The 27,994-nt window shown below is 40.3% G+C and overlaps 1 protein-coding gene across 1 annotated transcript in view; it reads right to left on the bottom strand.

The window, feature by feature from the left end:
- Nucleotides 1–13: 13 nt before the first annotated feature.
- Nucleotides 14–27,994, bottom strand: part of PLEKHH1 (pleckstrin homology, MyTH4 and FERM domain containing H1) — a 67,661-nt gene continuing 39,680 nt past the window's right edge. Inside the window, exons 9-29 of the mRNA XM_031952782.1 lie at nt 26,117–26,208; nt 24,421–24,571; nt 23,266–23,408; nt 21,370–21,480; nt 20,736–20,822; nt 20,194–20,355; nt 17,017–17,097; nt 16,468–16,653; nt 15,878–15,986; nt 14,643–14,755; nt 12,264–12,440; nt 11,846–11,943; nt 9,464–9,641; nt 7,554–7,709; nt 5,348–5,448; nt 4,384–4,525; nt 3,364–3,506; nt 3,096–3,225; nt 2,006–2,092; nt 1,556–1,702; nt 14–815 (exon numbers count right to left, since the gene is read on the bottom strand). Coding sequence (XP_031808642.1) covers nt 654–815; nt 1,556–1,702; nt 2,006–2,092; nt 3,096–3,225; nt 3,364–3,506; nt 4,384–4,525; nt 5,348–5,448; nt 7,554–7,709; nt 9,464–9,641; nt 11,846–11,943; nt 12,264–12,440; nt 14,643–14,755; nt 15,878–15,986; nt 16,468–16,653; nt 17,017–17,097; nt 20,194–20,355; nt 20,736–20,822; nt 21,370–21,480; nt 23,266–23,408; nt 24,421–24,571; nt 26,117–26,208 — 2,756 coding nt within the window. The 3' untranslated portion in view covers nt 14–653. The remainder of the gene's footprint in view (nt 816–1,555; nt 1,703–2,005; nt 2,093–3,095; nt 3,226–3,363; nt 3,507–4,383; nt 4,526–5,347; nt 5,449–7,553; nt 7,710–9,463; nt 9,642–11,845; nt 11,944–12,263; nt 12,441–14,642; nt 14,756–15,877; nt 15,987–16,467; nt 16,654–17,016; nt 17,098–20,193; nt 20,356–20,735; nt 20,823–21,369; nt 21,481–23,265; nt 23,409–24,420; nt 24,572–26,116; nt 26,209–27,994) is intronic.

The following is a 27,994-nucleotide window of genomic DNA, read 5'->3' as shown; positions in this document are numbered from 1 at the left end:
TCCTACTTAAGGGACTGAGTTTCTTTTCCCTATCATTGGGGCAAGAGTGTACCCATTGTCCTTCTCTGCAGTTCCTACTCTCCTTCCTTAGTCTGGATAGAGTGTTGGGAGATAATGAGTAGTGTTCCTTCCCAGAAACAGGAAAGAAATCCATTCTTTCTTCCCATCTCCTGTTACCTCATCAGTATGAAAATAAAGCCTCTTGGTGGTAGGCTTTAGGCCTTCACCATAAGTTCTGGAAAGGTTAGTTTGTATCATCAGATATGAATTGAATGTGTGAGAACATTAGCTGCCATTAAAAACCCCTAAATGCAGAGAATTATGTATGATTTAGGAGATATTTTTCTTTTCAAGGACAGTGTCCTGGATTCTGGATGATGTTTGCACAGAATCCTGACCTCTCTTAGAAGTCTGGTAGAATTGCATTCAGAGGCTGGCCATTTTATATTTGGCCTCTGTCATTTGGGTTTAGATTTGGGAAACAGCATACATTAGATTGCATAGATGTTGTCATGTGCCTATAGAATTGGTGAAAATTTGAAATAGGCATAAAGGATGGAATGGGAGTTAGCACATAGTAGAAGCAGGGACCCAGCAAGATGTCACCAAATCCAAAGGCACAAAATGAGGGGAGAAAGGACGAGGAAAGATGCTCATAAAAGTGTTGGCCCCTTAGTGTTTTGTGAGGCAGAGGCAAGGGACTGTTTTCCATCCTTTCCTTGGAAGTGTCGAATTGGAGGTGTATTTGGAGACGAAGCTGAGATTGTGGAACAGTGGTTCATATAGCTGGCCATCATAAATGTCAACTCGGCAATCTGGGAAGAAAGAAGCAAAATATGCTTCAGTCTATATTCAGACACCATTAGTTATTTCTCTGGCTATGGATAGAATTTTTCATCCTAAGTCCTTCAGAGTTGTCTTGGATCATCGTATTGCTGAGAATAAGTAGGTCATTCTCAATTGCTTATCTTATAATATTACTATTACTTTATACACCGTACATTTCCAAGTAAATATATTATCTGCATGAGGTAATGTAAGTCAAAGAAAGGAAAATAACTAAAATCTGGAAAGGTTCAAGTCTACTTGGACACTATGAATTACTGCCTGCATTGAAGTCATAAAATTTAGATGGAGATAGAGACATCTTTTGACCGAATGCAATATGGTTTCTTTTCCAAGTTTTAGAGTTTGAAGGGACTGTAGCACAATTTATTGGGATCTGGGTTAAAATGACAGCTCTGCTACTTATTAGCTGTGTGTGACTTTGCTCAAGCCCTGACATGCTGATCTCACCTGTTCTGCAAAATAAGGATAAACATACATTTTTATGTTTTTACATAAAATGTTTTACATACATTTTTCTTCATGACTTCATTAGGCTATTGTAAAAATCAAATTATATAATATATGTTAAGTATTTTATAAGCCCTAAAATGCCATAAAATGTCAGCTATTTTATTTACCCTAAAATATGAAGCTACTGTAGCCTTCTTTCCTTCATGGAACTTATAAAGGTTCAGAGTAAATTGCACTGGCAGCTGCTCATACCTACCTTATGAAGTGCCATCTGGAAGATCAACTTCTCAGTGTTGCCTTTATCAGAACTCTTATCTGGAACAGGTCTGATCACAATCATAAAATCATCCTGGTATCCACCAAACGTCATCACCAAGGAATAAGGATAAATGGCTTGAACTTGCTATAAGAAAGAAGCCAGTTGTAGGTGGAAATGAGAGATTCAGTGGGGACATTCTCATCTTTCAATCTAGAAATCAGTGACATGCTAGATATTTTCTAGACACTAGTGGTCTCAGATAACTATGGATCATTTCATCATGTCTGGAAATTTATACTTTAAAAACCTGTACTTCACATATAAAGGAAGGATTTACATATGGAAGCACAAGAATTTGTAGTGATAAAAACTCAGGCCTGAGGTGAAAAACAATGGTAGTACCTGAGGGTATAGGGAATTGGGGGGCAAATCTGTTTTTCTCAATACCATTGTGTTGTGGTCTAGGATACTGACACCATCTTCATTCACAGCAATCCACACCAGAGGGTTCCCCTTGGTAGAAAGTTGAGTGGTCTAGAGATATAAGAAACCATTTGGTCAGTAGCTTGGGGATCCTGATCAATATATTGGGTCTTTTTGAAGAGCTGGGTACCTCATATATGGGTGTATCAAGGGGTGTTATTTGAGCAGTTTCTCTTGTGGTTATAGAATTTTTGTTAGTCCCAGAATTAGCCCTATCAAGAAGATGCATATATTTGACTTTTATCAACTTGTCTTAGGGATGTTGATAGAAATACAGGAAGAGGGGTAGGGAGTGAGATGGGAAAAACCCTGAAATTCTGTGAGTTCTGTATCCTATTGAATTCCTAGGGAGGAAGGATGGGGAGAGTTTCCTATATTCAAGATTATCTTTTTAACTCATAAGAATAAGATGCTATTAAGTCTGTGATGATAGATTCAAGCTTATGCCAGACAATAAAACTGGACTTTCTTACGTGAAACTGAAGTAGATAGTTCTTTAAGGGATACCAAGAGGGCAAACAAACTCCTTCATGTGCAGGGCTTGTTAGGGATTCATAGTCTCTCTAGATTTCATTTTAAAAATACTTCAGGGGGATGTAAGAGGGGACTAGCACTTTACTGTGAATGAGTTGACTACTTCGCTTTAATCTAGTCAGGAGTGATCAGAGCAGTGAGGAAAGAGAAAGAAAGGCAGAGAAACAGGCCACAGCCAAAAAGGGTCTCATCAGAAATGAGTTGGTGCCCTAGTGACCTCTAGTGGAGAAGCATCACTGTGGGTTACATACCCAAATATCAAATTACCATCATGATCTTGTGATCTTCAATCTAATCCATCATGTTCATTTTATAAATAAACTGAAACTTAGAAAGAGGAGGGGACACGCTTCTAAGAGTAGGTACAAAGTCCAGAATTCCAATTCAGTAGTGGGATCTGGGTGAAGCTAAACCAGGTCAAATCTAAGCAGCTGGAAAAGAAGGAAGCTCTAGGAGGATCTTGGAGGTTCCCCATCTATTGGAGTATTACATATATTTTTTAGGATCCACTGACACATACCTGAGCAGCAAAGAGTTTAGCACCAAACAGGGACCACTTTCGAGCCACAGTTAAGTAGATACGGATGCACTCAGTGGGAGAACAGCCTTGCAATGTTGTCCACTTTGAAGCTAGTGTGTCTGCCAAGTACCTATGAAAAGAGAAGGGAAAAAATGCTCCTCAGTGAAGGGGCCAAATGCAACATTTGTGGGACAGCCCTTGCTCCCACCAGACCATCTCCTCCCCATATCATCCCCCTATACCACGTTGAGCATACTGCCCATCCTACCTCAGCTGTTCAGAAGGGGCGCCACATTTATATCTTTTGGGGTAGAACCTCTCTAGGACCAATTGGAGGAGATATTGAACCTTGGCCGGAGCTGTTCCCATAGTACCAGGAAGGTTAGGTTTCTCCAAATCCCCATATTCCATCTGTGTAGAAAGTATACAAGCATTAGGCCTCAATTAGAGCTACACGAGTGTTCATAGGAAGAAGGAAAGGTTCGTTAAGAAGTGGAATTTATAGTTCTTATTTTGAGAATGGAGAAGTGACAATAGTCTACAGGAGGATATGGTTGGGATAGATTTGCTCTTTACTTCAAGCTATAAAGACACAAAATTCTAATAAAAATGATGCTTGTTTGCACTTGTATAACACTTCCCTATTACAAAGTTTATTTCATTATCATATTTAATCTTGTAAGTAGTGCAAATGTTATTCTCTTTATATTACAGATGAAAAAATTGTGACCTAGAGAGGTTAAGTCCCATGCCCAAGATCATAAGTTAAGTAAGCAGGAGAGCCAGATTCCAAACTAAGGTCTTCCTATAATAATGATTTAATAAGAAGATATCTTAGAGAATGATAATTTGCTCCAACTACTTTAGTTTTTGTAAATCCAGCTCTCTCTCTCTCAGATCCTGGGCTCCCCTCTCTCTTAAAGAGACAGTTGCCTTCTAACAGATCAACTTTCTGTCATCAAAGTGATAAAAAGTGCCACAGACTGTGTTCCTTTTCCCTGTATACTTTTAGCAGATGAAATGTATGAAGTAGTCTGGTTATTTCCCATCCTTTGGGACATTTAACATACAAAAATCCCCGCAAAGAGGATATTCCCTGCATTGACCTCCTGGGAATTGTTTCTCTCAGTTCCTTAAATTTTTTTTGTGACCTTTTCTTAGGTCTAGCCCTGTTACATTGTCTGTGTTTCAGGCTGCATCCTCATAGCAGCAGTAATAAAATGTCATCCAGTCTATTTTGGACCCTGGTATTGGAGCTATGTCACTCAGCTGATGGCAGATCACTTACCTGGGCCATCAAGGCAGCCATCTCAAGAGCTAGTTCCTTGTTGACCGGGAATCTCCCTGCAGTGATCTCATTGCTGACCTGGAAGGCAAGCAGAAGCCGCTCCTGCTCTGTTTCTCCCTTAACCTGATGCCGGAAATAAAGCCTTCAAGAAGGAGAGAGCACATGGAAGTCTTGACTCAAGAACAATATAAAGAGAAATCAACATGGGTACTAAACAGGGAGCAACAAGGATTTAATTTTTCTTAGGGTTGTTTTTAATCTTGATTTTAAAAGAAGAAGGCCTATATTTTCCCTTTGTCATCTTGACCTTTTCCAAAGAAAATTGTCGTGAAGCGTGCCATAGAAGAAAGGTTCATGACATAAGTTCATACCAACAGTAACACATGGAAAGAAGGTCCTTTGAGGTCCTCAAAACTTCCTTGGATTTAATCCTACTAGACTAACTAGATACCATGATACTAGGTATCATGATATTCTATGAGTGAGTTAAGATGAGTTAAGCACAATGGAGATGTTAGGTCAATGGAAATGTATTATTTTATTAGGAGATGATCCCTGGAAAGGAATTGTTTGTATAGTTAAATTATCTATTTCTAAGAATGTCTGTACTTGTCACTTGAATTGGATAGAGGAGCTACTTATCCAATTCACAGTCTTAAACTCTTAATGCCAATGGAAAGCTTTCCCTTTACATGGTAAAACATGAAATCCTTCTATGAGATTAGTTTTTGCTCTTTTCCTGATCAAGGAAGAAGTAAGAACAAAGAGGGAAAGTCACATAGGGAGTCTGGGACAAAGCCAAATGTTAAGCAATGCGTAGAGCTTGGGCCCTTTCCCCACTTTGTAGAATAGGAAACATTTTGATCAAATAGAGAGGAAACAAGCTCATGATGGCAATGAAAGGCTATAAGGTTCAGTCCCTTGTGTAACATTTATGTGCCATCCCATCATCAGTGTTCAGGACCTGTTCTTGTAAATCAGCTTCACAATCCGGTTGCTGCCCTCAGACTTCCTAGGATGAAGCTCTCTCAGAGATTGTTCCCACTTGGAAATGGCGTCACAGATCTGGAGGAAGAATAATAGAGAGAGGTGATTTTGTGAAGGAGAACTCAAAAAGACCCCTGAAGATATTCTAAAGGGCTATTTCCTTTCAATTAAATACTACCGTTCCCATTACCAAAGGCTTACTGAGTATCTCCTATGTGATTAGCTCTAGGCTGAGCCAAGAACTAGAGCACAGAAGGATAAGTAGAATTGTAAAATAAATTGTGTGCTAAACCTAGAGAATCAACTGCTATTCCTCTAAGCCCTGAAGGATTTTATCTGCTGGAAATCTCTAGAAGGGAGCCATGAGTGTTGATTGGATTGATATAGAAAAGAGAAGAATATCTGATGGTGTAGATTTCGGTCAGAAAATGTCCTCATATTTATATTATCCACATATATACATATACGTGTGTATATATATATATATATATATATATCTCCTCATATTATAGCTTAGAACTACAATACTGAATTTTTCAGGTACAGTGCAGATTCCAAAGTCCCACCTAATTGCTTTCCTTCTGGTTGTTCAATAAATAGGTAGTAACCTAATAGCTACCATTATTATTAACCTAGTAGCTGCCCATCGTCTTTACCAGATTTCTTTATTTGTCAAAGACACCACCATTCTTCAAACCTCCTATGTTTTCAGTCTCAACATTAGCCCTGATTTCTCACTTTCCCTTACTACATGGATAGTGTTAGTTGCCAAATCTTGATGTTTCCTGTCTCCATACTTTTCACAATGGATCCTTTTCCCTAACACATCTACCATCTTAGTTTAGGCTCCCATCGCTTTTTGCTTTGACTATTGTAATGGTCTGTTTGGTTTCCTTATGTTTTCACCATTCCACTATGTTGTCTTAGTGATTTTCTAAAAAAACAGATTCATCTCTCCCCTACTCAACAAACTCCAATGACACACAATTGTCTCTGGGATGAAATATAAACTCCTTTGTTTGGTTTTAAAGTGCTTCATACATAATACAGCCCCAATTTCATTCCAGTTTTTCTGGCATATTACATCCTTTTTTCCACATCACCGTCCATATGAATTGGTCTTCTCTTTGTTCCTCATACTTAACAATTCATCTCCCACCTCCATGTCTCTACATCTGGAAGACTCTATCTTCATTTTTGTCTCATAGAATGTTTCACTTCCTTCAAGACTCAGCTCAAGTACCAAATCTGTACCAAATCTTGCTTAATTCCCCCAACTGCTAGTGATTGTTCTTCCTATTACCTGGAATTGGAATTCCTTGTATGTATATTTTAAGAATTGCCTTATCAACTATTGTCATATAATCCAAAGCAGGTGCTTTTTGAATCCCATCCAAAGACATTTGGTTTCAAATGGAACCTCCATATTTAATAAGGTAATTTTAGGGATTGAGAGTGATGCATACACAATGAGGCAATGTGATGGTGTGGAAAAAAGAGAGGACTGGACATGGAATCAAATGTGGATGAGGTCCAACTCTGACACTGCCACCGAGAGCTTGGGCAAGTAACCTTAACCTTCTCAAACCTTAGTTTACTTATCTGTAAAATGTAGGTGAGAGCATCTCACAGTGCAACTGTGTGGATCAAATTGTCACAATGCTCTGTTGAGTGCTCTGTAAGTTGTAAAGTACTATCACCTCATCTGTAAAATGAGCTGAAGCGGGAAATGGCAAACTACTTTAGTATCTTTGCCAAGAAGACCCCAAATGGGATCAGAAAGATTCATTCAGGACTCAAACAACTGTACAACAAAAACCAAACTAACCAAATCTTCATTCTTCTTTAGGATGTTCTCTTCACTTTCTTTTTGGACTTTCCCTACATTCTTCCCCCTCCTCCAATATCTTTTATGCCTCCCCATTCCCTTTTAGATTCCTTTTATGTATTGTCTTCCCCTGTTAGAATGTAAGCTCCTTGCAGGCAATTGTAATTTGTAATTCCCAGTGCTGTGGCTAATGCCTGTTATATAGAAAATGCTTAATAAATGCTTGTTGATGTAACTTGATTTTATAGCCAGTGAAATAGTTCTCCTTGTATAATCAGTATCTCTAACGAGGTGACTAGATCTCTGCACAGGGAGTTCTGTCAATGGCTTTCTTTATGTGGAGGCATGAAATCACCTTAATGCTTCCTTGTAGGTAGTGCTCCAAGTCCTTGCCAGAAGGATCATCTGTGAAGAGCGAAAAGCCAGAGTGGGATACCTTTCTCATTCCCATTTCCTGGTTCAGCTGATGGAGGAACTCATCCACCGTGGAGGAGCCATCAAAACCTATCACCTGAGAGGGCAAACATATCTCAGTAAGGAAAAGCAAAGGAAGAGGTCTAAGGTAAGACACGAGAAGATTTGTTGTAAGGGACATGGCTTGACATACGATGCCAGAGAAAACTTGGTTTGCGTGTTTTTGTACAGAGAGAAGAATGCTTAGGTATATCAGCTTTATTCTACTGATAAAACATAAAATTCTAGTGATGAGGTTCTTGGTAGCTAGGTGCAGCTGGCAGAGAGAAATTGGAGCACTGATAGAATTGTTCCCTGGAGCAGGCAGGGAAAAAGCTCTGAGAAAGATGAGTGTAGCTTAATCAGTTTAGCTCCCTCTGTGGGAGTTGTGGGCAGCCTGTCCGAAATCCCAGTCATGTCCCAGATTAAATTTTCCCTGTATATCTGCTTATGGCCTATGCCATTTTTGTTGAAACCCCTTTGGGTCAATGTACCACAACACTCAGCTACATAGTGTCTTTCTCTTCCCCCTCCTGTGCCTTATGGTGTTTCTCCTTATGGCTAACTAACCCTTTTGGGTGGTGTTTTAGGGTTTACCCTGCCAGCTAAGGGCATGCCCCAGCCCCATGGGGGTGTTTCCTTTCTCCTGGCTAATTGAGGGTTCCACTAGGGAACTTGCTCTTTCCATCATTAATTGTTAAAAGCCCCTTTCTTGTTAACTTTATGCTCTTTCATGCTATTTCTTATTTACCATTCCTGGTGGTCTATTGTATCTCTTCATTTTGTCTATAATCTCTTCTCCTAAATAAACCTATCTTTTGCCAAAGGGAATGGCCATTGGGAATTTTTCAATGACCGAACCCCAACATTTGTGCTCTTCTAAATAACATCATTTGATGCCTACAACAACTCCATCATTTGCCACATCACTAGCATGTGTCTGATTTGTGACTTTTTTCCCTAGTGATGGGAGTGGGATGGATCTGTGATGTCATCAATATAGGGATCTCTTGGTGGAAAACTTCCCGCATCAATGCAAATCAGTTTCTTCTCTGTGACTTATAATTTTATTTTATTTTTTGTGACTAATAATTTTAGAGAGTCCCTGGGGGTATAGGAGGAGAATCTTGAGAGGGTTAGACAGCCAACGAGATTCTGAAACAGCTTAAATCCAATTCTTCCTGTCTCTCAGGCTAACTCTCTAGCCACCACTCTATTATATTTCTTTGCTATATGACCTTGAACAGTGCTTTCTTTGGTCCTCGGTTTCCCCCTTTGTACAAAAGTGTCAAGAAGATAACCTCCACCTTCACATACGTAAAAGGGTTTAGGGGAAAAATGGTTCCATTCCTTCCCTCTCTCCCCGCATCTCCACCCCTATGCCAAGCTAATTTTAATTGTGAATTTATCTTTCCCAAACCAGTCAGATAAAGGGTGTGCTTTCCCAGGAGGCTGAATAAACACTGCTCAGGCCAGAAAGTTTTCCATGGAGTGGTTAATGTGGGGTAGGGAGCCAGAATATTAAGGAGCACTGGATTTGGAGTCAGGAAGACCTGAGTCCAATCTAGCTGGCCAATGATTAATTAGCTATATGATCCTGGGCAAATCACTAAACTACTTGATAACTTAACCAAGTGATAACCAAATCACTTAATCCATTGAAGAAGAAAATGACAAATCACTCAGTATTTTTTTGCCAAGGAATACATTTGGACATTATGGTCAACCAGGTCACGAAGAGTGTGACATGGCTGAACAACAATAAAATAGGTCCAGAGGACAAGGTTGGAAGACCTGGAATGCTTGTCTCACCTGGTAGGTCCCATTGACAAAGTGCACAGGGATGCTGAAGGGCAGGGAGTGGTGGTAGGGGTTGCGCAGCAGGATGGACACAACTTCCAGGCGAGATGGCTTGGCTTCCCGCTCCCCGGCCTCCAGGGTCCGCCGCACAGCTCGCTGGCAGTAAGTGGCGTATTGGCCAGTTTCGCTTCTAAACAGAAAAGAGAGAGGAGACCACTGGGGATCACACACATCCCTGTCATGTTCCGTTTGAATAGTACTGCATCACACGTGTGTTGCCTGCAGGCCTGCAACGTCATACTGTCCTTGAGAGGTACAACCCCTTTTGTTCCCTGCCAAAAGTGTCTCTTCCCTCCAATCTATCTTTCAAGTCCCAGATAAAATTCTACCTTCTATATAGAAAGCCTCTCCTGATCCCTTAATGCTGGTGCCTTCCCTCTGTTGATTATTTCCAGTTTATCCTGTATGTATCTTGTGTGTACACAGCTATTTGCATGTTTCGCTTGTTAAACTCTGAGCTCCTTGAAAATGGACTGGTTTTGCCTTTGTTTGTGTCCCAAGGGGTTAGGGTCTGGCATATAGTAAGAACTTAATGTTTATCAACTAATGTTAAGGACCTTAAGAGAGTTGCTCTGGATTCTTCGACATCTGAATGCTCAGGGGAGCCACAAGGTTAAACTCACCTTAGGATGGAACTACTACCAAGGGCCCACCACACTTAGGCCCTGTAAACCTTCAGCACTGGTTCATGAGCTGAAATTCCCAAGAGAACCTAACCTCTGTCTTCCAGCTATCACTCAGAACACACATGCTATATTTATAACAGATAATCTCCTGATCCTCACTGGCAGCCACCCAGCCAGAAGAGTCAGTGGGAAAAGAGGAAAAGTAGAGACAACCCAATCTAAATGCAGGAAGCTCAGAAAAATTGTTTGGGATTTATTTAGTATTGTTATGGGCCAGAAACAAGGTACTAACTAAGTGGAACTGATGACACAATGGTTAGTTATCTAGTTTAGCATGGTTCAATATGATTGTTTTAATCTTACAACAAATAATGGTTTCCTAGTGATATAATGATTGGCTTATACTCAATGTAGAGCATATAAGCTGGGACTCAGCCCTCAGAGAAGAGGCAGAGAAGATAAAGGACTGGCAATAGGAGCTTAAGCTTTCAGAGCCAAGGGGAGAAATTCAATTCAATCTTCGATCTTCCCAGTGGCTGGCCTGGCCTCCTGCTCTTCCCCGACCTAAGACCAAGGCCAGACTGAAAGGCTCTCCATAAAGCTGCCCAGCATCAGGCAAGGAGATAACAAAGGATTTGGACTTTAATCCCTGGCTACTCTTCTGGTGATTATTGAACTGAAAAGAAGGCTGCTTCAGAGACTCCAAGAAAACCTAACCAAAAGAACATTACATCTTTGCTGATGATATGATGCTATACTTAGAGAACCCCAGAGATTCTACTAAAAAGTTATTAGAAATAATCCACAATTTTAGCAAAGTTGCTGGTTATAAAATAAACCCACATAAGTCATCAGCATTCTTATATATCACTAACAAAATCCAACAGTCAGAGTTACAAAGAGAAATCCTATTTAAAGTAACTACTGATAGTATAAAATATTTAGGAATCTATCTGCCAAGGGAAAATCAGAAACTTTCTGAGAAAAACTACAAAACACTTTCCACACAAATTAAGTCTGATCTAACTAACTGGAAAAATATTAAATGCTCTTGGATTGGGCGAGCAAATATAATAAAGATGACAAAAGAACATTACATTTTAGCACCCAACTAGATTAAACAAGAGGTAAGATCTGATTTGTAGCTGAGTCTTCCCAGAATGGAGCTAATTTTTTAAAAATGAAAGTCTTGGTGTCTTTAGAAGGACTTTGTAATTATGGGTGAATCCTTCAAATGAATGTCCGTGGATATAGGTATGCTTGCAATAGGTATATAAAGAAATTCAGGTACATCTGGCTCTTTATGTGGGGTTTGCATCAGAAGTGTCAAATTTACAGCCCACAGAACCCCCCAGTATGCTGGAACTAGATTAAAATGTCATCAAGATAAATGGTCAAAGGATATGAACAGACAATTTTTGGATGAAGAAATTGAAATGAAGAAATAAAAATACAATACAGATAATTTAGGTGAAATTGTGGTTTTCTAAGTTAATATGCTGCCCAGCAAAGATCCATTCCTATTTGAATTTGGTATCACTGATCTACATGTACAAATCTTTCAATAAATCAGAGGGGAGGGAAAATTTTATTTTTCCATATGTGCCATAGTATTCCTTCCTTCCCTCTTAAATCCACTGAATTCTGTGTTAGAGCTAGAGGGAGAAAGGGAGAGAGACCAAAGGTAAGGGAAATGCCATCTATTCACCTGGGGTCTGCATGGCGCTGGAGCCGCTGTTTGATGTACCAGAGGAAGTGATGCTGAGGCAGAAAAAGGGGAGCACACAGAGCCAGGAGCTGCCAGCACTGCCAAGGGAAACCAGGCACCGAGAAGTGAGTGCAGGGTCTAGCTGTCCTTTACCTTGCTGGGGTCTAACTAACAATCTAGAGGGAATTAAGGATGGGACAAAGATGGGACCCCCACCCCCGCCCTGGAAAGATGTGGCTCAGAGAGGTGAGAGCATCAGTTTGGGCAACCCCAGTTGGTGGGTGTACCTGAAGGGATCTCCTGCTCCTGTCCTCCCTTCTTCCTCTCTTCTCCCTTCCCACAGGCTCTCCTCACCACTGGTGAGATGGGGGGGGTGGGGGGAGCCTGCCCGATGCTCCCCCACGCCCCAGACACTCACCTGCAAGAACGAATGTCTCTGTGGGGGGTGGCAGCTGGTCTGCTTGATGAGCTGGCAGTAGAGCTCGCTCTGCAGCTCTGGGTGAACTAGGCACACCTGCAGGGCTGTTTGGGCCAGTGATACGTGGTAGTCCACAGAGGCAGCCTCTACAGGTACATTGATGAACAGTTGGCAGGACTGTGAAAGAAAAGTGGGAAGCAAATAAGCATCTACTCTCTCTTCTGTAGTATATACTTAGTTATTCATGTTTTCTCCTCCACTAGAATGAATGCTCTTTGAGGGCAGGGGCTGATTTTGGGGGTGGATTTAGGTTTTGGGGGGATTTTTTTTTGCCTTTCTTTGTGTTCATAGTAGTTAGCATATAGTCTAGTACATAATGTGCTTCATAAATGCTTGTTGACTGAGCAAATCCCCCATGCCTTTTGGTCCTTCTTGACACCCCAAGCCCTGGTGGCCAAGCTGCTAAGTGACTGAGCCTCACGGGGTTAGGCTCCCCCTCTGAAGTCTGAGGTAGCAGAAACGTCTCTGATTCCAGTGGGAAGAATAAGGGAGATGGGCTGCATTTCCCCAGAAGTCTTGGGACTGAATAGGAGAATCAAGAATCAAGTGCAGTCTCATAGTTCTTTCCCAAAGGAGGAATGGTGGCTCATTGTTAAAGGCTGAGGCAAGGGAGAAAGGGAAGGCTAGAAGGGATTTAGGGATGAAATGTTTCTGCTCCAGGGGCAGAGCAAGAAGCAGCTGTCCCACTATGGGCCAGAGACAAAAAAAAAATAGGAAGTTATTTCTGGTATCTGTTTTAGCTTCCTCTGTGCTATTGCTGAACAAGTAGTAGTCTTTGTGTCTCAGGTCCTCTGCCTTTCAAATGGAAAAAAAATAACACTTTCCATCAAGGAAGCAAACAGGGGCCAACAAGGCATAGTTCTACTTGAGTACTTTAGCAGAAATGGTCTCGGATGGGCTCACTTTTACTAAGGGAACATGCTGGGTGAGACTCTCAAGGAAAGGTCTAGGGGGTTTTGGACGGGTTCTTCCTCCTTCAATCAACCAACAAACTTATTGAGCACCTAGTATGCAGCAGGCACTATTCTAAGTGCTAGGGATACAAATACATTATATTGAACAATCCCTACTTGAAAGCAGCTTACATTATAATGGGGGAGGCAATAAGGTCATGTACATGTATGTAAAGGATAAATATAAAGAGAATACAGAACCAAGATAGGATTTAAGGGAGGGCATTAGCCATTGAAAAAATCAGGAAGGACTAAGGTAATTCCAGAGCTATATCTTGAAAGAAGAGAGGGTTTTTATGAGGAAAGAAGGAAGAAAAAAAAGAAAAAAAGGAAGAAAGGAAATTGATAAAGAGAAGGAGAAGATAAAAGAAGGAAGGAAGAAAATAAGTTTCCAAAGTGCCTCCTATGTGCTAGTCACTGTATGATTTACAAATGATATTTCATTTGATCCTTCTAATCACCCTGGGACAGTGCTACTATTTTTACTATATTTCCTATGCTATATTGACTATATTTCCAAATGGGAAAAGTTAAACAGAACTGGTGATTTGCCCAGCTTCACATAGCTACTAAGTGTCTGAAATTTGAACTTTCTGACTCTAGGTTCAGCACTTACTTGGCCCCTGGGTGGCACAGTAGTTAGCATGCCAAGTCTGGCATCAGAACCAAGTATTCCTGGGTTCAAGTCCAGCCCCAGACATTTAATAGTTGTATAACCTTGGGTAAATCACTTACTCCTGTTTGTTTCAGTTTCCTCATCTGTAAAATGAGCTGGAGAAGGCAAACCCCTCCAGGATCTTTGCCAAGAAAATCCCAAATATTGTCATAAAAATTAGGACATAACTGAAAAACAAATGAACAACAATGAGCCATTGCACCTGAATTCAGTTAACTTCCATTGGAAGCTTTGTAAAAAGGAGAGATTCTCGACTTCATATTCTCAGTTTTAATTTGCCTAGTTCTATAATTGTAAAAGAACTAAGAATAAATAGAATGGGAAAGTTTGATTTTAGCACTTTAGCATTTATATTTCACTTTAAAAAAAAGGCCTTGTGTTTTTCTAGGGCCTCATAAATAATATTTCCACTGTTTCCTCCTTTCTCTCTCTGAGATCCTTTCTCAGTAGTGAAAATGGGGCTTCTATCCTTAAAGCGGAGGGAAAGGCTATAAAGCCAAGGCTTATGGTGATGCAATGCGGAGCCTCCATTTCTCCAGGCTCTTCCAACCTGTGTGCCAGTTTCACAAGAACAACAGTTCCCTGGCTACATGTGGTTATAGCTTGAGAGGACTGTGTGTTAGTACTGTTCAGGACACCTTGTACAAGATAAAGAACAGGGGCGATGGCGCGGGCTGCTTGATTAATTACCTTAAAGAGTTTGAGGGCCTCTGTCTGCAGAGCTTCTGAGGGCAGGGTGGTGAGGGGGGTACAAAGCCCATCTTTACTGTAGCACAGCATGGGGTGTTTCCACAAAGGGGAACCTGAGAGAGCACAGCATCAGAGGTAGGGTCAGTTACCACCGGGGCGGGAGACACCCTATCCAACATCCCAAAGCCTTTATCTCCCCTGAAGGGAGAACAAGGGTAGGAATTGTCCTGGGACACACAAAGGGCATTGAGTTCCTCATTATGGCTTATGAAGGATGTGTATATAATATATAATCATTTTTATAAATCTTTATACATGTATGGACACTTATGTGTCAATCATCAATCAATATCAATCAATATTAAGTGCTTCTACTGTACTAGGCACTGGGGATACAACTCCAAAGATAAAGCAATCTCAGTTCCCAGTTACTGCACACACAGATATTATGCTCTGGATAGTGAGGTAGAGAGAAGAAAAAAGGAAATGAAAGAGGGTGAGAAGAGAAGGAGGGAAGGAGACACAGAAAGAGAAGGAGAGAGAGAGACAGAGAGGAAAGAGTGGGAAAGAGAAGGAAAGAAAGGAAGAGAGTGACAGAAAATGGAGAAGGAAGGAGGGAAAGTAAAGAAGGAGACAGGGAGGGAGAGAGAAGAGAAGAGAGAGCTAAAGAGAAGAGAGGAAGGGAGACAGAAACAGGAGAGAAAGAGGAGGGGGAATGAGGGAGTGAAGGAAAAGATGAGAGAGAAAGAGAAGGATAGAAAGAGAAAAGAGAGATAAGGAGGAAGAGAGGAGAGAGAGAGAAAGAGAGAAAGGGAGGGAAGGAGGGAGAGAGAGAAAAAGAGAGAACACACATCAGTAATCGTATTAATGAACCTCATATATGAACCTCAGGTCAGCCCTGTTTCCATGTTGGGTTTTATTTAGCTACAGATTAACTGGTCACTTTCATCATTCATCAACCTGCCTGAAAGCTGAGGGCTAAACAGAGTAAACTTTCTACCAGATAACTGAAAAACATCTTATTCTGGGAAATTCTCCAGGGTCAAAAAGTAGATCATTCCAGCTCTGATTCAGGGCTAAGAGGTAGGTGCTGGAGTTAAGGATACATTTTCCTTAATGACCAGGCAATTCTTAAAGTGGACAAAGGAATGACTCACATTTATTGCTGCCTAACCAATCTCACCAAGCCATCCACCCCCTCCAGCTGAACATTAAGCCTGTCGGATGTTGCTTACCTGGGTCCCCCTCTTCATCCATCAGTTTTCCAATGAGCTGCTCATAGGCAGTGCCTACCTTGGCACTATTGCTGCCTGCAACCACTGTGAGGTGGTAAAGCCATGTGTCCTAGAAGTGAAGAAGAATTAGCTGATGCTTCCAAAAAGCCTACATTTAGCAACCATAGGACGCCAGGCATTGTGTTAAATATTATGGATAAAAAAAAGCTGAACAAAACAAGTCCTTGCTCACAGAGTAATGGGCAGAATCTAGTGTTTTAGGTGAAGTCCACTAAAGGCGCAAGGACACTTGGCCATAAATAACAACCATTCAGGGCCATATAGAGAAGAAAAACTTAGATTTTTCAAACACGTGGCTCCTTTTCATGCCTCCAAATGAATAGGGTCATCCTTTGAATTGAGGGTGCTATTTCAAGGGCTTCTTAGAGGAATTCTACATCTATCAGTCACCAGAGTTTAGGTGCAGAGACAAAGGGGAAAGAAACAAAGCCAAACCTCCTAAATGTAAAGTTGAGGGAAAAGAGAAGAGTGAAATCACCAGTCTCAGTTCTTTTTTTGGTGGCCCTCCTTCATCCCACTCCCTGCCCTACCTTCTCATGCTTGGAACCAATGAGAAGATAGGTGGGACTGTGTTCTGGTGGGTGGATCACCAGGGTGCAGTGGGAAGAGAGAAGCCTTCTCATTCCTCCAGTGCCCTCGTAGTCTTCATCTGAGTCACAGGAACGATCCACCTCTTCTATAAGTGCTCCCCGAATAGGCAAGCAGCCCAGAGGATACTAGGGACAGACACCATTTAATCAAAGAGGGATATAATCCCTATATCCTAGGATTAACAGGTAGGGAGATGAAGGCCAGGAAAACGAAGATGGGAATGTCTGGCTCAAGAGTGCAGAAGGCAAAACGATGTTCAAGTGGGAAAATACAAAACAAGCAGACAAATACATTGGTGGATAGAGCCAATTTTAGATACTGAAAGGACAGATCAGATTTAGCAGGGACTACCAGAAAGCTATGAATCCAAAGAAATTCAGGAGTCTTGTTTTTATTTTTGAAGAAACAGAGGAATGAATGCTGATAGTTCCCAAGGTGAGGGAAAAAGAAAAATATATAGCAAACTATTATCATATTGAGTAAAATACCTTGTCTTCATGACTTCGATAATAGTAGAAAGTTCTTCCAATCAAAGAACACCAGACCAGTTTGGAATGACCATGTTTTACCTGGTGAGGTACAAAGGAAGACACACATATAGAACAAGTTGTTTGCTTGTAGCCCTGGGATCTTGCTTTCTATTGTAACTGATCTAGAAAGTTGCATGGGGAGAGCTCAATCCTTAGTAACCTAAGGGAAAAATATAAGAAATTCCTTTCTGTCCCTTTGCTTGGAAATCAGCTGGTTTCTACAAAAGGGGTTTCAGAAAGCAATCCTAATTCTTTTTTCTTTCTTTCTAGTAAATGGGTATTTTTAATATACATTGCTTTATGAATCATGTTGGGAGAGAAAAATCAGAGCATAAAGTGAAAAACTGTGGGAGAGATAAAAAAAAAAAAAACCCAGAAAAAAAAAGTGAACATAGCATGTGTTGATTTACATTCAGTTCTTTCTCTGGGTGTAGATGACTTTTTCTGTCCAAAGTCTATTGTGATTGCCTTGGATCACTGAACCACTGAGAAGAACCAAGTTTTTATAGATGATCTTGGCACATTTTTCTATCTATCGTGTACAATGTGTTCTTGGTTCTGCTTGTTTTGCTCAACATCAGAATCCTAATTTTGCAATTACTAGAACTATTTGCTAGTTCTGGCTAGAACTGGTTCGCTGCTGGTTGGTTTCCTTATCTTGTATCTTTGCTCTGTTCAAGAGACTTAAGTCTTTCTCTAGTCAGCTATGAAACTGATCTTCCTAAAGTACAGATCTGACTGTGTTGCCCCCTTACTCAATAAGTTTTTTAAAGTCCTTTATGATGATTCCCTCCTACCTATCCAGTCTTTGAACATCTTACTCCCTTCTATGTACACTGTGAACACTAATCTCTTCGCTGTTCCACTCACAAGCCACTTCATTTGTTTGTTCCCCATGTTCCGAATTCTCTCCTTCCTCAGCTCCCCCTTAGTCTCTCTGATTTCCTTCAAGTCTCGGCTAAAGTTCCACATTCTGCAAGAAGCCCTTTCCTGTGCTCCTTCCTTAATCATAGTGCCCGAGGCTACCCTCAATGTTATCCTGTGTATATTTTTGTTGAACAAAGGACAAACAACAACTTATATGAGTAGAACTGCCTCACTAGTGATTCAACAGAACTGATCAGTTGGGCAACACAGCTCTCCTTCCTTCTGTTCTAAATCCTGGGATTAACAAGTAGAGAGATTCCTGCTTCTCCTCTTTATTCTTCCCTTCCTCTCTTTTCTTCCTTCCTTCCTTCACTCTCTTCTCCTTTTCTCTCTCTCTCTCTTTCTATCATGTATCTCATTTTTACCTGTAGGTGCTCTGCCCAAATGTAATTTTTTTTGTATCACTGAAACTTCCCAAGATATCTTGGGGGTTCTCAGTTTGATTTCTTTCTTAAAGACCAAGCCTTAAACCCATTACTCTGGCTCTCAGTGATTGATCAGCAACATGGTCATTATTTAGGGATTGATTGACTCAGTGTGAATGTAAACAGCAAATGTTTGTATTTTGGCCAGAAACTGTGAGACTTCCCCTTCCAGATTGGATTTTTTTTTTTTTTTTGGATAGGTAAAAGAAGCCATTCTTTGCCTCAATTCTTACCTAGCCTTAATCTCTGAAGGGTCATTGCCTCAGGCAAACTGAAATCTGTTAAAGACCTTAATTTAAAAAGGCCAAAAAGCTTCCCAATGCAACCAGGGCCATTTCCAGAACTAATAGGGAACCACTGGAATTTACTGAGTAAGGGATGTATGTGCTTGGACTTGGACCTTGGGAAAAGTCACTTGGACAACTGCGTAGAGGATGGAGTGGAGTGGAATGAGATCTGAGTCAGGGAAACTGATTAGAAGGCTATTTCAGTAGCCCAGATAAGAGGTGAAGATGATCTGAATTAGTTGTAGTGTCTGTATTTGAAGAAAAAGGGTTGAATTTGAAGGATTTATTTGGAGAAACTGGAAGTAGAAATAGCAAGGTGTGGCATCTGACTGGGTACGGATGGTGACTGAATACACTGGATAAATGGGAATGAGGAATGGAGGATGATACCAGAGTTTCAAACCTGGGTGACTAGAAAGATGATGGCACCTTTAATACAAATAGGGAAATTTAGAAAAGGTGTAGATTTGAGACAGAAAGATAATGAAGTGAAGTTTGTAGTAAAGATCAAAATCCATTCATGCTTTCTCATCTTGTGTGACTTATTCTGTTGCACAAAAAATGAATTGCAACATTTGAGCCTCTTCTGTTCCTTTACCTGGGGATACTTGCCACAGACAGTTACTAGATCAGGGGTCCTCAAACTTTTTAAATAGGGGGCCAGTTCACTGTCCCTCAGACTGTTGGAGGGCCAGACTCTAGTAAAAACAAAAACTTTTTTGTGGGCCTTTAAATAAAGAAACTTCATAGCCTTGGGTGAGGAGGGATAAACGTCCTCAGCTGCCACATCTGTCTCACAGGCCGTAGTTTGAGGACCCCTGTACTAGGTGATTTGCAGACAGGTATAGGTATGCTGGGAGCAAGCATTTTGCCTACACATGCCAGTGCAGGTGCCTAGGTCTCAGGCTGTAAATACCCTGAAGAGCCAATGCCAAGTAAAAAGTGGAGGGATTAGGAGCTTACACAATAGCAGAAAGCCAGTAGTGGGAGCTGTAGTGTGGGAAAATAATATTGAAAATAATGGATGAAGAGGTGGTGTGGTTCTACTAGAGACAAACCCTTTGAGTAGGGAGATTGAGATGCAAAGCATCTTTTAGCCTTCTAGTTGGTTGATCATACACTCTGTGGGGTCAATGCCATTGTGATTATTGGTCTAGAATGCACCTGGAGATTCTGATTAAAAGGTGACACATAGAATAATAATAGTACTTATACAGAACTTTAAGAATTATAAAACATTTTATAAATATCTCATTCTCTCTTCACAATAACCCAGGGAAGTAGGTACTATAATTATTCCCATTTTTATTAGCAGAATCTTGAGGCTAATTTTGAATTCAGGCGATCTTGACTCCAAGTCCAGTGTTCTATTCACTGGGCCATCTACCTGCCTTTAGGATATGATATGAGGCAGGATTCCATAACTCCTTTTGGCCTCTTTCCATCCTATCTCCACTGTCCTTTCAGGAAGCTCACAATATGAATGCTACCCATACCTTGGTCAGCCAGCCCCTCACGATGGGTTTAGCCCCACTTTGTGGCAGGCCTGGAGATCCAATGGCGTGCACCTTCAGCAAGCTTTGGAGTACCCGGATCCACTCCTCCAACAAACTGGGGGAATCTGCGGTCAGGTAGTAAGTTTTCTTCTCAGAGATGAGCTGTAGGGGAAAGATGTGGGATAATGGAGGAAAGGCATCTGCAGATCCCAAGACTTATTACTATTATTATTATTATTATTATCATCATTCCACCTTCTCAGCCTCCTCTTCTCTCTACATTCTCTCCCTCTCTTCCTCCATCCCTTTTCCATTTTTTACCATCATCCTCTCCCTTTCCATGTTTCTTTCTCCCTTTCCTGCCTTCTCATAGCCAGGAGTTCTGGGAGTTCTGAGGGTCAAATATGAACTTGGCATCTCCTCTACATCCTTTGATTACCTAACATGGACAGACTTACTTTCTGGCTCACTTTTTCATCCTCTCCTCAGCATCTGGGCCCTGTTTCAGAAGATGATGAGTGTGGTACACAAGTGAGACTCACCTGAAATGTCTGCGCACCTTCTCCCCGGACTATGTGGCAGTGGGAATTCAGTTCCACTTGACCTTGAGGCTTCTGGATCACATCACTCTGTAGAACGAGATGGCAGAGGAACAGGGTTGGGGTGCAGGGACGTGGCTGCCCGAACCACCCAGGGCTCAGTTTTCATCCTCTCACAACCTTCTGACATGTACACATCACACAGACTTTCCTGGTGTCAGCATCTCAGGTGAGGAGAACAGGTATGGACCTCATACCTAGGCTAGGCTTTCTATGGTAAGGAGTAGGAATCCTCTGACTAATGTTGCAAAAGGACAGGTAGAGCTGCCAAATGGGGGCTTGGGGAAAGCCATGCTTTACGACCCTCAGGCTTTTTGCATACCTAGCATCCTATTCTGAGTCTCATGGTTATAATGTAAATATGCCGGTTTCTCCCAGGGTTATATTCCCTCTCAGTGGTGTCTTCCATGGCTCTGGTTCAGTGCTTGCTGAAAGTTAGGCTGAGGGATGACCTTTTACTCCTCTTCCTTCCCCTCACCCCATGTGCCTTGCATGATCCTAGCCCATGCTGCCCATCCTTTGGGCAGCAAAGGCCTTTTCCTGCGGGACAGTAATAGGCCTGTGGGAAGGACCTTACCGGGGACTTGTAGTACATGATTTGTCTGTGCCTTAGAACAAACCAGCGTCTTTTCCATGTCTTCACCCGACTATCCATTTTCAGTAGGTAGCCTGATTTCTCTAAAGATTCCTACAGTACAAACATGGGAGGAAATGTAAGTTGATGTGGAAAGAAAGAAAAAAAGAATCTGGTCAGGGCTACTTGATACACTGTAGGCCATAGTTATTCATATGAAACCAATTATTCAATCTTATTATTGATAGTAATAAGTAGCACATATATTTTTCACTTTAAAGTTTGCAAAGTACTTTATAAATATTATCTCATTTGATCCTCACAACTCTGTGAGGTAGGTGAGATTATCATTCTCATTTTACAGATAAGTGAAATATCTTGCTTAAATCTTCCTGATTCCAGGTCCAGTTTTCTGTCCATTGCACCACCTAAGCTGCCTTAATTATTGAATCATCATTAATATATATTTTTTGAGAGTCTATAGACCAGGGATCCTCAAACTATGGCCACGGGCCAGATGCGGCAGCTGAAGACATTTATCTCCCTCACCCAGGGCTATGAAGTTTCTTTATTTAAAGGCCCACAAAACAAAGTTTTTGTTTTTACTATAGTCCGGCCCTCCAACAGTCTGAGGGACAGTGAACTGGCCCCCTATTTAAAAAGTTTGAGGACCCCTGCTATAGACTCTCAATGATACCTCATGTAGGATAGCATACTTTTAGCATATAAAGAGGTATAAAACTTGGTTTCTAACACTGAAAGGCTTATATTCTAGGTAAGAAAATAGATGCAGAAATTAATAGCAATGTAAGATAAAATATGATAACTGCCAAATGAATGGTAGTTCAGTAAAATGATCTCTGGGGCTGGTCTTGAGATGGTCCAAGAAGTTTTCATGAAGAAGATGGAGCTTCAGTTGGTTGGTTAGTGAAAGGAATTAAATTGCCTAAGAGACAGAAGGGGGAGTATTCCAGGTAAGAGCAAGAACTATAAGCAAGTATGTGGGAAATAATGAATAGATCAATTTGTCTGGAGCAGAGAGTTTCTATAAGGGAAAAGAGGGAGATAAGGCTAGAAAGGCAGCTCCTTCAAAAGAAGTTGCTCTCCAATTCAGTTCAATAGCAGACAATCATGTCTGTTGTCTCTTTGCCTATTTGTAATGTGGTCAGCACCTACCCTTTCTCTTGCCATTCTCTTAGGGACCTCATTTCTCACACAAAGATTATAGGGTTAGAGAATTCTGGCAAGATGGCTGAGGACCAGTCCATTCTGAGTTCAGTTTCTCTCCATCACCTTTTAGAAGGGGTTGAATTGGATAGCATGTGCAGTTTCACTGCCTGCTTCAGGCTTAGCCATATGTGGTGCATGGAGATGGTAAAGCAGATTCATTACCAGCCACTTAGCAGGAAAAATCAATAACTCAAGTGAACCCTTAAAAAAGCAGTGACCTGTTTTAGATCCTTTTTTCTTTTTCTAACTGTAGATCAACTCTAGTTACATAACTTTGATTCAATCTTTATCTTACTTGGAAAAGTTTCCAGTGTTTCTCTATCACAAATACTATTAGATCTTGCTTTTTAGTCAATACTTTAAATCATATAAAAGTTGCAATCGTGCTATTTTAGATACATTTTCTTAAATGTCTTCAGGAAATGCACTTTTAGAGGGGGTTTATTTGGGTGTTTTTTTGGGAAGTATCAATTGTATCAAACAAAATAATTCCCAAATACCAAATATTGCTCAAAATATTTTTTGAAAAAAAGACAAGGATAATCTTAATGTACTTGATACAAGATGTGTCAAATTTTTTGTAGTTTAAAATTAAAAGCAGGTGGTAAAGCCTCAGCTATGTCTTCCCCTTTTTAGCTACTGGGGCCATGCTTCCAAGATTTCACTTACCCCATGGGATCCAAGGCCATCGATGGAATAGATTGAGGTCCGTTGAACTTTATATTCAGGCTCTGAGTAGTCACTGTCCAGGGAATAGGCATCAGGAGGAATAGCATAGTCACTCTCTGAACTCAGGGAGGATATGGAGACACCTGGCCATGGAGAAATGGGTAAAAGACACGGAAACCAAGCACCTACCCTGCCCACATCAGGCAAAGCTGTCCAACCTCCTGAGTAAGTAGTGAATGTCTAATGGGCCTAATCATATCCTCTTCCTCCAAGAACAGGCCAAAGATATATGGGGAGGGGCGAATTGCTTGGGTGATGGGGTAATCGCACTTTTTGGTTATCTCAAACAGTGTTAGAGCCTTAGTAGAAAGTGGTTTTTCTCTTTGTGAATCAGACAGGTTGTTCCCACCTAGTTTTTCTATTACTCCTGACCAAAAAAGGAGGTGAGAGGCTAGTTGGATTTTTAAAAAATGGACCTAAGAAATTTGACTCGCACTTTACCAAAGGGACCCTGAGTATTGTCTTTTCAATTCTGTACTTCAGTTTTTCCATTTCTAAAATGGGATTACCATCCTAACATCTTTTCTCTTTCTTTCCCAGAGATTTAATGAAGTTTAAATTCAAAAGGTCCAATATGAACTCTTTAGAGCAGGGGTTCTTAATATGGAGTTTTGAACTTGTTTAAAAATATTATTAAAATTAAAAAACCAAAAATTTTATTAAAATAATCAATATGTCATAATATATAATAACAGATATAATATGCATATAATACATAACATGGCATATGTAATAATATAATTAAAATAATATTAAAATATTAGTGATTATATTTCAACATAATTATTTTTCTTTGTAATCTTAGGTGTATTTTTTTATGCATTTAAAACATTACACCAAGAAGGGACATATCAATTTCCCCATATAACAAAAGTAATCCATGACACCAAAACTATTAAGAACTCCTGCTTTAGAGAGTGACTTTCCTCTCTATTATGACCCATTGCTATTGACTGGTACTCCTTGGAAAGGAATGGTAGTGTCCCACAGCCCAGAAGGGTTACCTCCACAGCTCATTGCCCTTTGAAGAGAAAGGGAATACTGCCTGCAGATTAAGATTATTGAAGCCTTATTCATGCCCCAGGCTCCCAGTACCTCTTTTGATGGCCCGAGGGCTGCCTGGTACATTGGCTTTCCTGGACTCCACGCAGGTGACAGAAGTTTGGAAACTGGTCTGAGAGCTGCAGTCATCCTCAGAACCAGAGGACTCATCCAGGAAGGGCATGGTGCTGATCTGAGTCGCTCTCTGGAAAGCCAATTTCCCCCCATCCCCAGGAGAAGTGTGTGACTGTGCAGAAGAGAACAAGGGCATCATCTCTTGTTTATCTTACCCCCCTCCCCTTGGAGTAAAGTCCAATCAACAGTTCCTAAGGAGTGATGAGAGTTGGGCAAATTCTTGAAGAAGGAACTGTACTTTATAGCAAACATTTATTAGGTGCTTAGTATGTTTTAAGTTTTGGAGGAGAAAGTTTTTCTCTCATGAATACAGAGAACTATAATGCACAAAATTACATTAGAGATAGAAAAAAATGCTATGTAAGGTTTGAGGGGAGGTCATCATTGATGGTATACATGGCTGTATGTTTTCAGTCAGTTCTCAGATTTCACAGGGGTAATGATCCTGGAAATTGGCATGAAAATAAAAAAAAACAAATAAAAATGTTGATATATAGAACCTATAGGAAATAGGAAGTTAGGTTCCCATAACTACCAAAAACTAAATTCTTTCACTAGAGATTGCTGAAAACACATTTTTTCTATATATATTTTAATAACAAAATATCAATTTTAATAATATGCACTTTTCCTAACATAGTAATCATGAAATAGTCCATAAAATGCAGTACACAAAATAAAATTGCTAACATTGAAAGACATTTTTTCTTGGTAGTAATTTCCCAGAATTCTATGACCTTTTATGCTAATATCTCAATTAATAAATCATTTCAAACAACACTATACTGATGTAAATCTTTCTACCTTGGCTACCTTCTGAAAACCAAGGGAGATGTTGCTGGGACTTTAGTCACTACTGTTGGAAGATGCTGGAACTAATGAATTCTTGACATCACCTCTGACTCTCTAAATGCATGGGTAGCTCTTTACAATAACAGATGAACAAGACCAATGAAATGCTTGGTGGGATATCAGCTACGCTACAGACTTGCCTCTTATTTTTTTCTCTACTGCATGTAGCTGCAAATGTGTGCCATTGCCAATATGAAAGTGAAAATGAAGTTACTAATAATGTCATGTAAATGCATGAAGTCACAAAAATTAAATATGTGAATAGTGATCATTTTATGTGTTTGAGGATATGTATCAGGGAACATTTCGTGGAAGAGGGAGCAATTGAGTTGGGATTTAATGAATGGGTTTGGGATTCAACAGATAGAGATAAAGAGAGACTACTAATTATTTACAATCCTGATTTTCTCGACTCTGTTTTTTGTTTTCCTTTCACTCCATCTTTTCTGGTTCTTTTCTCAAAGAAAATTTCAAAACTTACTTCTGAAATGGACACCCCGGCCTGGCTCCCTAAGGCAAGTGAACATATTAGGGGTATGCTAAGTGGGGTCCCTACCAAGGACCAATTCTCTATGAGGACATATGGAGAGAGAGAGAGTGCTTCCTGGGAAATGGTGCCCAGTACTGAGGAAATGTTATAGTCCTGCTCAGGGATACACAGGCATGAAACCCTGACCTTAGATATTCATGCCAGTCTTACCAATCCAAGCTCCAGGAGTCTTCTCTAAAAGGGTGTAATCATCACCAATTCTTGTTTCCTTACCCCCTTCAATGTGGTGTAGACAGGCACGTGGAAGTTCTGGTTGACAAGCTTGGAGAAGGACCCAGGGGAGGTGAAGGACATAGAACTTGAAGCTGGAGATGGGAAGAGACAGAAGAGCTGTTATATACTAAGGCACCATAACTCAGGAAGGGTAGGGGTAGAGTGCAGAGCACTTGGGTTGCAATCAGGAAGAGTCATTTCAAAGAGCTCAAATCTGGCTTCAGATATTAAGTGTGTGAACCTGGGCAAATCATTTATCCCCATTTGCCTCAGTTTCTTCAACTGTAAAATGATTTGGAGAGGGAAATGACAAACCATTCCAATATCTTTGTTAAGAAATGGGGTCATGCCAACAGGATGATTTCAGAAAGGCCTGGAGAGACTTACACGAACTGATGCTGAGTGAAATGAGCAGGACCAGGAGATCATTATATACTTCAACAACAATACTAGATGATGACGTTCTGATGGACCTGGCCATCCTCAGCAACGAGATCAACCAAATCATTTCCAATGGAGCAGTAATGAACTGAACCAGCTATGCCCAGAAAAAGAACTCTGGGAGATGACTAAAAACCATTACATTGAATTCCCAATCCCTATATTTATGGACACCTGCATTTTTTATTTCCTTCACAAGCTAATTGTACAATATTTCAGAGTCTGATTCTTTTTGTACAGCAAAATAACAGTTTGGTCATGTATACTTATTGTGTATCTAATTTATATTTTAATATATTTAACATCTACTGGTCATCCTGCCATCTAGGGGAGGGGGTGGGGGGGTAAGAGGTGAAAAATTGGAACAAGAGGTTTGGCAATTGTTAATGTTAATGCATTACCCATGCATATATCCTGTAAATAAAAAGCTATTAAATTAAAAAAAACAAACAAACAAACAAAAAAAAAAGAAATGGGGTCATGAAGACGTGACTGAAACAATTGAACAAAAACACAAAGGGAAAAATGTGACATGACCTTAGAAGGCTGGTTTAGGGAGATATTTAGCTTATCTTTAGGACCCAGACTAGGAAGACGTGGGGAATAATGCCCTTGCCTTTTTTTTTTTTTTTCTAGGCCATGAACTGTATTGCATATATGGGAAAAATGGGAGATTTCAATTTTGGCAGAAAATCAGTGGTTTTCTTTGTCTTTTTATATCCAGGGAAGCAGCATAATGTCAGTTCTAAATAATAAATTATTGACTAACAGAGAAGCTTTTACTTTATCCTACTCTCTATTCCAATTCTCTTCGAATCACAGAATGTCAGAGTTGGAAGGAACCTCAGTTATTACCAAACCCAATCCATACATGGGCTCAAATTTTTCTATGACATTCCTAATAGTTCCTATTATTATATTTATATTATTTTTATTATATTTATATATTTATATTTATATTATATTTATATTTATATTATATTTATTATTATATATTATTCCTAATAGTTATCCAGCTTCTGCTTATAGTTCTTCAGCAACAGGGACCTCACACCTCCTGAGATATCCCCCTTCCATTTCTTATATGAATAACTCTCCTTGTTAGAAAACCAAACTCTTAAAGAGATTCCTTTGACCTCCACGAGAATCATCTCCGAGGGTGATGGTCCTTTGGAAGTTTCCTAAATTGCTTCAGAAACCAGGGGTGGAATTAAAGGGGCTGCTGTTCAGTGGCGTTGGGGAAAAAACCCATTCTAAGATTAATATTTAACATATGTCATCAACTGTTGTATTGTTTTATATAAAGTGGCCTGTATTTGAAACTATAAGAGCCAGACTCTAATGTTGCCTTCATTTTAGGCAAATTCTTCAACCACCTCATCTGTAAAATAAGGAGAATTGTACTTTATTTCACGGATCAAATGCACGTGAAAGTGT

Source organism: Sarcophilus harrisii, chromosome 2 (assembly GCF_902635505.1).
Source record: "Sarcophilus harrisii chromosome 2, mSarHar1.11, whole genome shotgun sequence".
Lineage (NCBI taxonomy): Eukaryota > Metazoa > Chordata > Mammalia > Dasyuromorphia > Dasyuridae > Sarcophilus > Sarcophilus harrisii.
This window is presented reverse-complemented; position numbering and strand designations above follow the sequence as displayed.